Source organism: Mirounga angustirostris, unplaced genomic scaffold, assembly GCF_029215605.1.
Source record: "Mirounga angustirostris isolate CCGP_5_RB_7025 unplaced genomic scaffold, mMirAng1.0.hap1 SCAF_10, whole genome shotgun sequence".
Lineage (NCBI taxonomy): Eukaryota > Metazoa > Chordata > Mammalia > Carnivora > Phocidae > Mirounga > Mirounga angustirostris.
Window position 1 is genome coordinate 128,555,232 of NW_026991718.1, and position 14,342 is coordinate 128,569,573.

Here is a 14,342-nt window from a genome sequence, read left to right on the forward strand (position 1 = left end):
ATTATACACTTCAGATAGGCGAATTGCAGGGTATGTGAACTAGCTTAGTAAAGCTGTATATTAACCAAGAAAAGTAGGAACAGGGAGGTCATTCGGAAGCTACTGTCATCATCCAGGCAGGCAGAGACAGTGGTCCAGACTACAGTGGTGGCACTGGGTACAGATTTACAAAATATTACAGACGTAGAAATGTACTGTCTTTAAACAAACATTAAAAAAAAAATGCACTAGGGGCGCCTGGGTGGCTCAGTCCGTTGAGCATCTGACTCTTGATTTTGGCTCAGGTCACAATCTCAAGAGTTGTAGGATCAAGCCCTGCCTTGGGCTCCACGCTCGGCACAGAGTCCGCTTGAGATGCTCTCTCTCCCTCTCCTTCTGCCCCTCCCCCCACTCACGCATGCTCTCTCTCTCTCTAAAACAAGTAAATAAATAAAATCTTTTTAAGAAATAATTTTAAAAAAGGAGAAATGCACATTTCATCTAATGTTCACAATAATCCTACGTGGCACATACAAGCATCGCCCCCATTTTCACAGTGGAGAAACTGAGCCCGAGAGGACTCAGTGATTTCTCCAACACCTACACTACTTTTGTTCCACGCTGAGTGGGGGAAGCTGGCCTTAAGCCCAGGCCTGTGGGATCCAGATCCTGAGCTAAGAGCCTGAGAGCGCCTGAGAGCACCTTGCACTGCCATGAACAGCCTCATCAGCACAATTATCTTACAGCTTTTTTTTCCCTAGGCTCTCATCATCTCAGAAAGTTGGAAGGATCTTTAGGAGCCCCAACAGCAATGGCTGCCATGCTGCTGGGACAGAAGTTCTCCTGCAGGCTCATCTTCGGGCCAGTTGCGAACCTCCCGCCGCTCAGCTCCACTACCTGTTCTGGGACAAAGGACAGAGTCCCCTCCTGCTCTCCCTCACAGCCAGCACGCTGCTAGCTCTCTCAGCAGAGGACACTGGGGGGACACCACTGGAGGAGTCTCTCCTGGGCTTTGCAGGCAGAGGCACCCAGTGGATCAGTGCATGGGTGTGAGGCCACCCAATGGTGCTCTGCCCAGCCACCCGCTCAGGATCTGCAGTCCCCTGGAGACCTCCGAGCCCCACTGTGGAGACTTTCCCGGGGCTCTCGCAGTATGGACATCCTGCCTCCTCTGCACCAGCACCCTGATCCCCTCACCCCCAGGCTTGTCTCCTGAAGTTCTCCTGTCACTGTAGCCCCCGGTGTCCCAATCCCACTGCACGCCCAATGTGTCAACCACCAGCTGGGCCTGCCACCCCACCTGCACCCCGAGATCACTTTCTGCTTGCCCCATGCCTGCAGACCAGCTCTCGCCCTGCCTTCCGGCAGCCTGAACTCAATTACACCATCTCCAAGTACATCTGTACCCCAGCCTTGGGGAAAGGCCCCCTTCCAAGTGCATCCTTCCTTGGGTCCACTCCCTCAGCTCAGACTACCCCAGAGTCCTCCTCTATCCTATAATTATCCTTTATCCTAATTTACCAAGTCACTTCCCTCCATCTCTCCAGCTGGGCTAGCTGGGCCAACCCCATCTCCGAGCCCCAGGTGCAGTGAGCACAAGGACCCAGGCAGAGCCAAGCAGAACCCTCGACATGGTGATGGGTTCAACAAAGGCCAGCAAGACCCCTGGCTGCGATTATCACTGGAAATACTAAGAAAGAAGTGCCCTTCACCCTGAGGTGGCTAAGGTGGCAGACAACAAGCGAGGGGTTGCAGGTGGCCCCCCTTTGTTCTTGTTTAGGGAAGAGCTGGCCTGAAAACGGGAGTCACCAGGAGGAATACAAAGGCTCCTGACACCTTTGGAAGAGCGCACAGGTCTGCCCGTCTGTCCATTCCCTGGGCTTTTCCGTCTCAGGAATCAATTAATTGGTTCTTACTTTTGCTCAAGCCAATTTTAGTTGGGTTTGTGTTAACCACTGCCCCAAACCTCCTGTCTGATCTTCCTGTCTGCCACATGCTGCACTGTCCTTAAAGACACAATCCTGTTGGTTTTGTGTGTCTCCGAGTCTAAGCTTTTCAAGTGTGCGGTTAACAGCTTCCAGCCTGCATTCTACCGTCCTGACCTCTCTGCTCTAGCTTCGTTAGAGCAGTGCCATCTGACCTGGTAGCTTCTATGACATGGGGCTGTTCACGTTTAGATTAATTAAAACAGAAGAATTCCAGCCCCTGTTCCCGCTAGCCACATTCTGAGTGCTCCACGGCCAGCTGTGGCCTGAAGCTATGGACTAGACTGTGCAGACCCAGAACCTTCCAGCATGACAGAAAGCTGTACTGGACAGCACTGCTTCACAGCATCCCTTTCACGACCTCTCCTTCCACCTCGCTCTTTATCGGCTACCAGCACCAAAGGACACTCACGTGAGCATCAGTAAGTGGCCCTCACAACCGACAGCAATCAGGCTAAGCGATGTTCATACGCACAGCATTTCCTAGACTGTCCAACTGCCTCTGCCTTCTAACTTCATGGTACTGGCTAAACTCGCTGACCTAAAACAGGGCTTCTCAGCTAGGGTCACTTCTGGTCCCCCCGCCCAGAAGTACCTGGCAATGTCTGGAGACGTTTTTGGTTGTCACACCTGGGGGGAAAGGAGCTACTGCCTGCATCTGGGCGGGGGGGAGGGCAGGGATGCTGCTAAACAGCCTATGGTGTGCAGGACAGCCCCCCAACAAAGAACGGTCCAACCCCAAATACCAGCAGCGCCTGGGGTGGAGAACTCCTGCCCTAGATTTTATTTACATACATTTTAAAGGGTAACTTTGTACTACTATCATGAATGGAAAACCAGTATCACTGCCATAAACACAAGGTAAACATCACAACCAGCACAATGGAAAACAGTGTTACTAAATTCAGGCCAGAGTCAGCGGCTCCCAGCCTGTGGCTCTTGAGGCTTCTGCTGTTTACACTGCCGAGACAACAGGAGGGTCGGCTACTCAAGAGTCCGCCCTGACAGCATTAGAAACATGGAAGGAAAATTGAAAAAGGAAAGAAGTACCTTACCGCATGTCTCAATGTGATTTAGTTCCTGCCCGTGAATTACTTGGGATGTTATCACGGCTGTACCTCGAGCCCTCGCCTGCCCATGTTTGGGGAACTACTGTCCCAACAGTAGAAGCTTTGGGCTGGCAAATTTACAAGCGACCAAGTTCCCCCCACCTCCACCCCTCCAAACAGAAGAGGTGGCAGCCAGGCTCCCTCTCAACATCTGGATTGATCCCTGCAACTCTCTCTACCCCTAGTGGCTGCCACCACCACTCCCAGTCTGTCTAGGGTACAGACCTCGGTCCCCTGGAGGCCCGAGAGGGGGAGCTGCCTGGGGCTGCGTTGTCACCCGAGTGTCATGAATTGCTGCTATTGTTTCTTAACACCAAACCAAGCTGTCTGCCACTTGCCATCACAAAGTAACTCCTGCCTTCTAGATGCGCTAGGGAGATGGGCTACAAAACAGAATGAGAAATTAGGGGCGCGTGGGTGGCTCAGTTGGTTAAGCGTCTCCCCTCAGCTTAGGTCATGATCTCAAGAGTCTGGGATCGAGCCCCACCCACACTGGGTTCCCCGCTCAGCCGGGAGTCTGCTTCTCCCTCTCCCTCTGCCCCTCCCCCCGCTCGTGCTCGCTCGCTAATAAATAAAATCTTTTTTTTTAAGTGGTTTTTTTTCTTTAAAGATTTTATTTATTTATTTGACAGAGAGAGACACAGCGAGAGAGGGAACAGAAGCAGGGGGAGAGGGAGAGGGAGAAGCAGGCTTCCCGCCGAGCAGGGAGCCCGATGCGGGGTTCGATCCCAAGACCCTGGGATCATGACCTGAGCCGAAGGCAGACGCTTAACGACTGAGCCACCCAGGCGCCCCAATAAATAAAATCTTTAAAAAATGAGAAACTAATGAAGAAATAACAGATGAGAGCCATAGTTTCGAAATAGCAGGGCCATAACGGGTAGAGTAAGGAACACCAGCTTTTGGGGCACCTGGGTGGCTCAGTCGTTAAGCGTCTGCCTTCGGCTCGGGTCATGATCCCAGAGTCCTGGGATCAAGCCCCACATCAGGCCCTCTGCTCCGTGGGAAGCCTGCTTCTCCCTCTCCCACTCCCCCTGCTTGTGTTCCCTCTCTTGCTGTCTGTCTCTATCAAATAAATAAATAAATCTTTAAAAAGAAAAAAGGGGGGGAACACCAGCTTTTAAGTCAGATGGACTTGGGCGCCAAGCCCAGCCTGGCTCCGCACTGGCTATGTGGCTTTGGGCTACTCATCTTTTGTGATGCCACTTTTTCTGTCTATAAAATGACAGTAAGACCTGCCTTGCTGAATTTCTATGAGGATGAAGGAATTTATATAGGAAAGGCATATGACAATACATAGCACACGACAGGCATTCAATTAATAGTACATATATTTCTCTTAATTTTTTTTTCCAGGGGCACCTGGGTGGCTCAGTCGGTTAAGCGGCTGCCTTCAGCTCAGGTCATGATCCCAGGGTCCTAGGATCAAGCCCCACATAAGGCTCCCTGCTCTGCGGGGAGCCTGCTTCTCCCTCTCCCTCTGCCTGACCTCCCCCTGCTTGTGTGTGCTCGTGCTCTCTCTGTCAAATAAAAAAATAAAATCTCAAAAAAAAAAAAGGGAATGTTAAGAGATTTAAGGCAGCACATACTAATTTGCATGACTGCGGTAGTGGTTCCCATTCTTACAATGTGACATAAAAACAACTGGTCTGGGCGCCTGGGTGGCTCAGTCGTTAAGCGGCTGCCTTCAGCTCAGGTCATGATCCCCGGGTCCTGGGATCGAGCCCCACGTCGGGCTCCCTGCTCAGTGGAGAGCCTGCTTCTCCCTCTCTTTCTGCCTGCCCCTCTGCCTACTTGTGCTTTCTCTTTGTGTCAAATAAATCTTTAAAAAAAAAAAAAAAGGTTTTTTTTTTTCCCAGATAAGAAAACATAAAACAATGTTCTTATCTATTGATAGCAACAGCTATTCAACGAGGTTAAGACGTAAGGCCAGAAATAATTTAGTATACACTGCTTCTAGCTTGACCATTTAAACAAAGGAAAATCAAAGTAAATTTTCTTATGATTTGACTCTAAAACAAACACAGGTTTTGAGGGTGGGCAGCCTGCTGACCAGATGTGTGGTGGTTTCACACAATCTGGCTGAAAGGCAAGGGAGAGCAAGTATTACAGGCGGAAGCACCAAGGGAACGATGTTTCTGGAAAAGGTAACTATTGTAACAAGGAGCTGGCCTCCAAGGAAATAATCATCTCTGCTCTGGGTGTAACCACAATCAGCAAGCAGTCGGTAAATACTTGTTGAATTGCCCCCATGGTGTGCTGAACCTTCCTGAAGCCTGAGTCCAGAAGCTATTGGGTCTGTCTTGATACTGGGAAGATCCAGGAAGAATTTAAAGAAAAATTAAAAGTAACATGGAAAAAAAAAAAAGGTAATCTAGAGCAGTGGTTCTCAAAGGAAGGGAAGGGCTGGGGGGGCGGGGATTTGCCCCCTGCCCTGAGGACACTTGGCAATGTCTAGAGAGATGCTTGGTTGTCACAACTGCAGGAGCAGGGAGGGACTCCTGGCATCTCGTGGGTAGAGGCCCAACATCCTACAGTGCCCAGGACAGCCCCATACCGAGGATTACCCAGCCCCAAATGTCAACAGTCCTGAGTCTGAGAAACCCAGTCCAGAGCAGCACTGTCGGATGCATTTCTGCAGTGACGGAAATGTTCTCCATCTGCATGGTCTCACACAGTGGCTGTAGCCGTGTGGCTGTTGAGCACTCAAAATGTGAAATTTAAATGTTATTCCATTAATTAATTAAAATAGCTACATAGATCTAGTGTGTACCACACTGGACAGCAGGTCTAGAAGGATTTGGAACTCAAGTTGTTAATAAGCCTAGATGCCTGGGGAGGGATGCTGGAAAGCATGGAAAGGAAGGTATAAGGGAAAATTTTGCTCTGTGTTCTAAGAACATCTAGGAGGCTGAATTTTTTTTTTTTCTTTAACTAGGGGAATATGAAATCTAAAGTCAGGGGCACCTGGCTGGCTCAGTTGGTAAAGCATGCAACTCTTGATCTCAGGGTTGTAAGTAACTGTACACTCACCCCATGGTGGGTGTAGAGATTACTTTAAAAAAATAATAAAATCTTTAAAAATCAAAAATCAAAATAAAATCTAAAGTCAGAAAGAATGCAAAAAAGGAAGCTAGTTCACTGAAGTCTGAACATTATCTCTGATCACAGCAATGCTACCTACTGGTGGAAAAACTGGGCCGTATCAAAGAAAAAAGCCAAGTCAATGTGGAAATTTCTTTTTAAATAGAAACAGGTCCTCTGATCTAGCAAGTCTACCTGGAGGGATGGATTGTATATGAATTCTGGTACGGGTACAAGTGAGCAAGAGGAAAGATACAAGGATGCTCCCAGCAGTAAGAAAGCAAACCCTGAAGATGACCAAATGCCCATCAGAGAGGAACCCCCTGCACAGTGGACCTGCACTAATTTTTTTTTTAAGATTTTATTTATTTGAGAGAGAGAGACAGAGAGAGGATGAGTGGAGAGAAGGGGAGAGGGAAAGGGAGAAGCAGACTCCCCACTGAGCCAGGAGCCTGATGCGGGACTCGATCCCAGGACCCTGAGATCGTGACCTGAGCCAAAGGCAGATGCTTAACCGACTGAGCCACCCAGGTGCCCCACCCTGCGCTAATTAAAAGAATAGGTAGATGCGCACACTGACAAGGCAAGATCCAAGCGATGAAGGGGGAGGGGGGAAAATAAAGCAAAAGATATGCAATTATGCTATATTTTAACAAAAATAACACATAATACATACATGGGAAAATAACACTGAGAAACAAATATGCACACACACACACCCAGACTGTTAATTCTGGTTCTCTTGGGGGGAAGGGGGGCAGTCATGGGTGGTAGGATCTGTAACCTTCCCTGTTTCTCCTGCCGGAAGTCTTTCACTCCTGGTCTCTTGCCGCTCAGAGTGCAGGACACCTCTTACAAAAGTATGACTCATACTGCGTCCAGCCCCCACGATGAGTCAATGTGGACTCAAGTCCAAGCCTGTCACCCCTCATCCCAGGTCCTCTGTTATGAAGCCTCCGACTGCAGCCAAAGCAAATGAGCTCCAGAACTCTACTTTTCTCCAACTTCCAAACCCTCCGGCAAGACTCCTCACACCAGATTTCCTTGAGCAACCCATTCCCCTTCTTCTACTTATCCTTCAAAACCCAACTCTGTACTTGCCTGTTTCTTTCTAGAAAACTCAAATCTATGGAAGCCCAGCAAGCAACATATAATAATAAAGGAACAAAGATAAACACGGAGTCTACTGAGACAGGGCACACTGAGGAGCCTAGACCTGTGGGAAGGAAGTGGCCCCCTGGCCTCACTAGGATACATTCTCACATAAACCTAATACAACAGACCGTAAGATTCTTCATGACAAAGACAAAAAGCATAGATTCTGAAGTGCAAACCCTCAGTTTTTAAATGTTGGTAACTGCCGCAATGTTTAAGTAGTATGCAAAACCAGAATCACACCGAGGTGTCATTTTTTACTTAGCATAACCAAAATCAAAAAGCTTAATAACACCTGTGTTGATTGGGATGGGCAAACAGACACTTCACTGCTGGGAGAGGCCTCAATCAGTATAACCTTGAGGGAAGGCAACCTGGTGATAACTCTCAAAATGATAAATGCATTCACCTGGACCCAATGATTCCCCTTCGGGATATGTATGTTGTAACATGGGCACAAAGACTTATGTCCAATGTAACACTGCTAATAATAATGTACCATTACAAATAACCCAGGTGTCCATCAGTGGTGGACTGGTTAGGTTAAGTATGGTAAGTCTATTCAATGAAATCCTTTAAAACCATATTGTTAAAAAAAAAAAAAAAAAAGAATGAAAGAGCTGGCGCCTGGGTGGCTCAGTCGTTAAGCGTCTGCCTTCGGCTCAGGTCATGATCCCAGAATCCTGGGATCGGGCCCCACATCGAGCTCCCTGCTCAGCAGGAAGCCTGCTTCTCCCTCTCCCACTCCCTCTGCTTGTGTTCCCTCCCTCGCTGTCTCTGTCAAATAAATAAATAAAATCTTAAAAAAAGAAAAAGCTTTTTATGTACTGATACGTAACAAGCCCATGTATACTATTAAGTGAAAGAAATACGTTGTGCTGTGTAGGGCAGACTAACAACGCAATAAAAAAGGTCAAAATCTATGTGTGTGTCTAGATAAATATAAAATACATGGCCCTTCTTTTGGAAAATGATTAAAAATTCTCTAGAACAACACAGAAGAAATTGGTAAGTGGTCGCCTGAGGAGGGTACAGGGTAGCCAAAGCAGGGGACGGAGGGAGGCTAAGTTTGCAAAGTACACACTTCTGTAGCTGTTCCACAGTGAACTATGTGACTGTGAATTTTTTTTTTTTTTAATTTACAAACAAAACAAAAATCCCCACCCCACTCCCCACACAGCACCCAGCTCTCCATCTGCAGCCTCGGATGCTGGCCACAAGCCCAGAAGTCAGAAACCAGATACTATTCGCCTCACACCCCAGATCGGGGATACAGAAGGTGCTCAGATGCCCCGTGTGGGTTGAGGTGCCTCTCCTGGGCCTCCCCCCCGCCCCAGGCCCCCCAGCATGCCAAGACCTGCTGCCTTACCTCGTGTGTTTATACTGTATCTGGGGCATTTGCTTACAGGTTCTCGACCAGGTCCAGGGCCACAGCACAGCCAGCCGTGTCACCTCCCTCACTCGTCCCCAGAGTCCTGCAGGCAGGCCCTCCCCCTCCTGGAGAGGAGGAAACTGTACCCCCAGGAGTCCAGCGGCGGGTGAGGGCAGAGCCAGCCGTGAGTCCAGCAGGCAGACCTCAGAGCCTGCACTCGACCATGGTGTTTGGAGATCTCACCCCACAGAAGAATCTGAGCGCTGCCTCTGAGCTGTCTAGACAGCAACCTAGGGAGGCACCCATGACGGGGACACAGCACGAGCACACCAAGGATCCCCAGGGGCACCGCCCCAGCTGCCTGGCTCCTCCCTCCAAGCACTGTCAGCCGCAGGGTGGCTAACACTGCTACTCTCCTCCCCCCCAGCCGCATGCTTTGGGGTCTAAGCACCCTGCACACATGAACTCTGGTTAGCCCTCAAAACCACGTGCACTATTATCATGCTCATTTACAGGGAGGTGAACTCACTCACCCAAGGTCATATAGCCAGTGAGTGGCAGAGCCCAAACTTGCACTGAGGCAGTCCTTGCTTGAATCCACGCTCTCAAGCCCTCACGATCCCCAGCAACCAACCGTGGCCTTGGGGAGCTACCACCTCCTGTCAGGAGCCCTTCCTTCCCAGATCCGGCTCCTCCCCTGCTCCCGCGGAGACCAGGGCACTAGCCACCGCTATGGCCCTGCTCCACCTGGGGCATGGCTCTGGCACCGAGACCGCCCCAGGAAGGCCATGGGGCAGGTTTCCAGGGGCGCCTGCTTGTAAAACGGCAGAGGTTACACCACAAGGCCCTTGGAAGGAGTCTACCTCTGGAAGCAGGTGGTGGAGCTGCTGAGGGTCTAGCACAGTGACCATTCAGGCGGAGAACACTCCCCAGGCAGCAAGTTCACACCTTTTCTACCATTATTGCTGCGAGTGAATGCTACCCTGGGCTCCAACAGCTGTGCCGAAGACCTCCACTCCTTGCAGGGAAGCCAGACATTTACTGCACTTGGCCCTGGTGTCTACACACAGCTCTGCCGTGAGCCACTGTCTACAGAAAGATTTTCTTGTACTCATTCAACAAATATTTATACAATGCTTGCAGACTCTCAAGCATACCTTCTATAACTCCCAAACCTACAACCATGAGCAGTCAGTCCAGTTCACCCAGTATATCCACAGAGAATGTGCTGTGTAGTGAACATCTCCCCAACCAATCAAAGGCTTCTTCTGTCCTCACACACATCAACAGGAATTCCGCCCAATTTGAGGTAAACAGAGAAAGAAAAACGTGTTTTTTTACTTTTTTTTTTAAACATTCCCAATCTCATGGACATGTACCAGACAAAAGGCAAAATAAAAATAGTGGGTGAAGAAGGCCATCACTCATCTCCTGACCCTGGAACAGAAGGCAACTCTGGCTTTCATAGGGTGTAAAATGGCAGAGCCCTTCCAGAAGGCCACTTAGTTGGGAGCCACACAGAGCCCTTAGATGACCACACGTTCCGTTCAACCCAGGGAACTGGAGATTCTAGCCTATTATAATTTCCCAAATGTAGGGGCACCTGGGTGGCTCAGTTGGTTGGGCATCTGACTCTTGATTTCTGCTCAGGTCATGATCTCAGGGTCATGGGATGGAGCCCTGCATCAGGCTCCATGCTCAGTGGGGTCTCTGCTGAAGGTTCTCTCTCTTCCTCTCCCTCTGCTCCTCCCCCTCAACACTCACTCTCTCTGTAAAATAAGTAAGTACATCTTTAAAAAAATTTTCCAAATGTAGGAGAAAGCTTAGGCCAAGATATCCTCCCTAGACTAAGCTCTAATTCATAACAGCAAAAACAAACTGCAATCATGTCACTTAATAGCCACTGGATTAAAACATAGATCAAAGGAAACATACACCTAAATATTAGCAACAGCAGATAAGGCTTTAAATAATTCTAAGGACCACATCTTTAACTTTTCTGTAACAGGAATTATTACTTTCATAATGGAAAACAAAAACGCTGATGTATAAAAGTCCCACGCAGGGCCCCACGGCCGGGAAGGGTGCTCGGGCCGGCCTCTGAGCGCCTCGCGGGCCATGCTGGCCACCTCTGGCTTGCCTGTGCATGGGGTCTTTCTCTAGCAAGGCCTGGTGCCCCAAGCCCCTAGTTCCATCACCTCGCATGAAACGGCTCGATGCTATTCAGGGGCTGCCAGTGACTGCTGACAAAGGCTCAGCCCCAGTGAATGCAATTCCCTGAAAACATTATACATCTCTGCCATGCAGGAGGAAGCTGCTGGAAACCAGTGTGGACCGAACGGGGGCATCTCCGGCCAAGTAGCAAATATGGGATCCATTAGACTCTCCAACCCAGGCCTCTGACAAAGGCCTCTGTGGCTAATTCCTTACGGCAATGGGCTATATGAACAAGGAAGGAGGGAGAAGAGAGAGAGGAGACAGAGGAAGGCCTAGATCCCCCTTTCTTTCTGTGAAAGGGTTATGTTGTTTGTCCCCCCATGGGCTCCAATACTCAGCACACACCTTCACTGGAAGCCCGAGCGCCCTGCACACCGTGTACACCCGATGGATCAGGAATGTGATGTCCCTTGGGGTGACTAAGATTTCCAAATAAAACTAAAGGTGCTGGAAGCGGGCAGACCTGTTCAGAGCTGTGCCTCCTACTCTTCATCTACTGGCTCATTTAGTCCGTTAGCAGATATTTATTGAGTACCTACTATGTGCGCCTCAGTACTAAGCAGTGGGACATGCAAACGAGACAAATGAGGGCCCTGCCCGCGGGGAGCCTACTATTTCACAGGGGGGCAGGGGGGCAACAGGAAACAGCAAAAAATAAATACGTCAACAAGAACATGTCACTGGGGGGCGCCTGGGGGGCTCAGTCGGTTAAGCAACTGCCTTCGGCTCAGGTCGTGATCCTGGAGCCCTGGGATCGAGCCCCACGTCGGGCTCCCTATTTGGTGGGGAGCCTGCTTCTCCCCCTGACCTTCCCCCCTCTCATGCTCTCTCTCAAATAAATAAAATCTTTAAAAAAAGAACATGTCACTGGGGTGGAGGCAGCTCCTTCTGAGTAGGTGGTCTGAGAAGACCTCTCTGAAGAAGAGACAGCCGAGCTGAGCGCAGAGACAAGAAGACAGTGGCAGCTTGCAAGCGGTGTGACCCTGGGCTACTTAGTGAACCCCTCTAAGCCCTGATCTCCCAGGAACAGGACAATGGCACCTGGTACAGGACTATGTGAGGAAGCCACAAGACAATCCACTGAAGCCACCAAGGTCCATGGTCCTGGCACCTAAGCAACCAGAGGTTAACAAAATTCATCCAAGAACACCCCTTACGTGTCACCAGAAGGTAGCTCCGTGCTGGCGGGGACTCCTGTCTCTTGTGTTTACCGCTAGATCCCCGACATTAAAACTGTTCCCCAGGGGCAGAGTAAGTGCTCAGCAAATACCCCTACGGGGTGAATGAATGGTAACCCTCCGAAATGTCCAAAATTCGCAGCTAAGTTCCTGGTTTTCTGCGGGGTAGGAAGCACTGCTGTTTTCTGAGAGTCACTTTGCAGATTGGGCTCATCCAGTTCCAGAAAGATGACGTCACAGGCCCCGGGGGTCTGCGGCTCCCTCAGCTTTCCCTCTTTATGTCTTTGGGGTGACTCTGCCGGCAACCAGAACAAAAGCATAATTTAAAAAGTGAAACTAAGGGGCACCTGGGTGGCTCAGTCGGTTAAGTGTCTGCATTTGGCTCAGGTCATGATCCCGGGGTCCTGGGATCGAGCCCCGCATCGGGCTCCCTGCTCCACGGGGAGTCTTTCCCCTCTCCCTCTGCCTGCCGCTCCCCCTGCTTGTACACTCGCTCTCTCTGTGTGTCAAATAAATAAAATCTTTAAAAAAAAATTTTTAAGTGAAACTAAAAAACAACTTGTGAAAATATAGGGCACTGGTTAAAGTAAATTAGCCACCCTACTCAAAGAAATATCATGTTGCCATTAAAAATGTCATTTACAGGGCGCCTGGGTGGCTCAGCTGCTTAAGCGATTGCCTCTGGCTCAGGTCATGATCCTGGAGTCACAGGATGGAGTCCCGCATCGGGCTCCCTGCTCGGCAGGGAGTATCCTGCTCCCTCTGACCCTCCCCCCCTCATGCTCTCTCCCTCTCAAATAAATAAATAAAATCTTTAAAAAAAAAGTCATTTACAAAGTACCTCATGATACAGAGAAAGCCTTAAATTAAAATGTTAAATCAACAACAAGAAATAAAAACACATATGCTACATGGTTATAATTCATAAAACAATGTACACATAGAAAGGAGACTGGGAGAAAACAGAGTATCTAAGATGTTCCATTAAGGGCAGTTGTCTTGAAGGAAAGTTAACATCAGTGTTCCACTCCTCAGTCTTCTCTGTTCTCCAAGTTTTCTTTAATACACATGCACTCATTTTACAATGAAAAGAAAATAAATTTTATGTATTTTTACCTTTCCCTCATAATGTAAGCTAATGAAGAAGAAGGTGCTTGGTCAGAGAGGAAAGCCACCATGATGTGACCATTTTGCCAAGTCTCACAAATCCCCAGCCCCTTTCCCCTCAACTAAAGTCACCTGCTCTGAGTGGATATTACAGAAAAAGTCAAATGGAAGTCATCAAGACAGGTCACAAAATGGAATTTACTGCCTGAGTTCAAAGTAAAATGAGTCTTTTAAAAAACTGAAATGAGGGGCACCCTGGTGGCTCAGTGGGTTAAGCGTCCAACTCTTGGTTTTGGATCAGGTCATGATCTCAGGGTCATGAGACCAAGCCCCGGGTCAGGCTCTGTGCTAGGCAGGGAGTCCGCCGGAGATTCTCTCTCTGTCCCTCCTCCCACTCACATGCGCACTCTCTCTCTCAAATAAATAAATCTAATAAAAACAAAAACAAAAACACCTGAGGGGCACCTGGGTGGCTCAGTTGGTTAAGTATCTGCCTTCAGCTCAGGTCATGATCCCAGGGTCCTGGGATGGAGCCCTGCATTGGTCTCCCTGCTCGCTGGGGAGTCTGCTTCTCCCTCTGCCTCTGCCCTCCCCCCCACCACTGTGCACGCTCTCTCTCTCAAATAAAAAAAATCTTTAAAAAATAATAATTAATTAAAAGAAAACTGAAAAGTCTTTGTCATTCTAAACCAAAACCATTCTCTTTTTTTTAAGATTTCTTAAATTTATTTGTCAGAGAAAGAGCGAGCACAAGCAGGGGGAGCATCAGGCAGAGGAGAAGCAGGCTCCCCGTTGAGCAAGGAGCCCGATGTGGGGCTGGATCCCAGGACCCTGAAATCATGACCTGAGCTGAAGGCACTTAACCGACTGAGCCACCCAGGCATCCCCAAAACCATTCTCAAAGGAAAAAACCCTCTGTTCCTCAGTCTCATCATCTGTACAGTAGGGTTGTCAGGAGGAACAGGATGATGCACTTAAAACTCTGGAACAGTGCTGGGCACCTAGTAAGCAAGCAATAGTGGTTAGCAACTATTAATTCTCATCAAATTCCTCTAGCACAGGGGCGCCTGGGTGGCTCAGTTGTTAAGCAGCTGCCTTCAGCTCAGGTCATGATCCCAGGGTCCTGGGATCGAGCCCCACATCGGGCTCCCTGCTC

The 14,342-nt window shown here is 49.1% G+C and overlaps 1 protein-coding gene across 2 annotated transcripts in view; it reads right to left on the reverse strand.

The window, feature by feature from the left end:
- Positions 1 to 14,342, reverse strand: part of ATP9A (ATPase phospholipid transporting 9A (putative)) — a 131,085-nt gene that overhangs the window by 102,870 nt on the left and 13,873 nt on the right. The window contains exon 1 of one of the 2 annotated variants that reach the window (XM_064573356.1): positions 8,682 to 8,893. The exons of the other annotated variant lie outside the window; for it this stretch is intronic. Coding sequence (XP_064429426.1) covers positions 8,682 to 8,710 — 29 coding nt within the window. The 5' untranslated portion in view covers positions 8,711 to 8,893. Of the gene's footprint in view, positions 1 to 8,681; positions 8,894 to 14,342 lie in introns of those variants that run through there. 2 annotated transcript variants of the gene reach the window in all.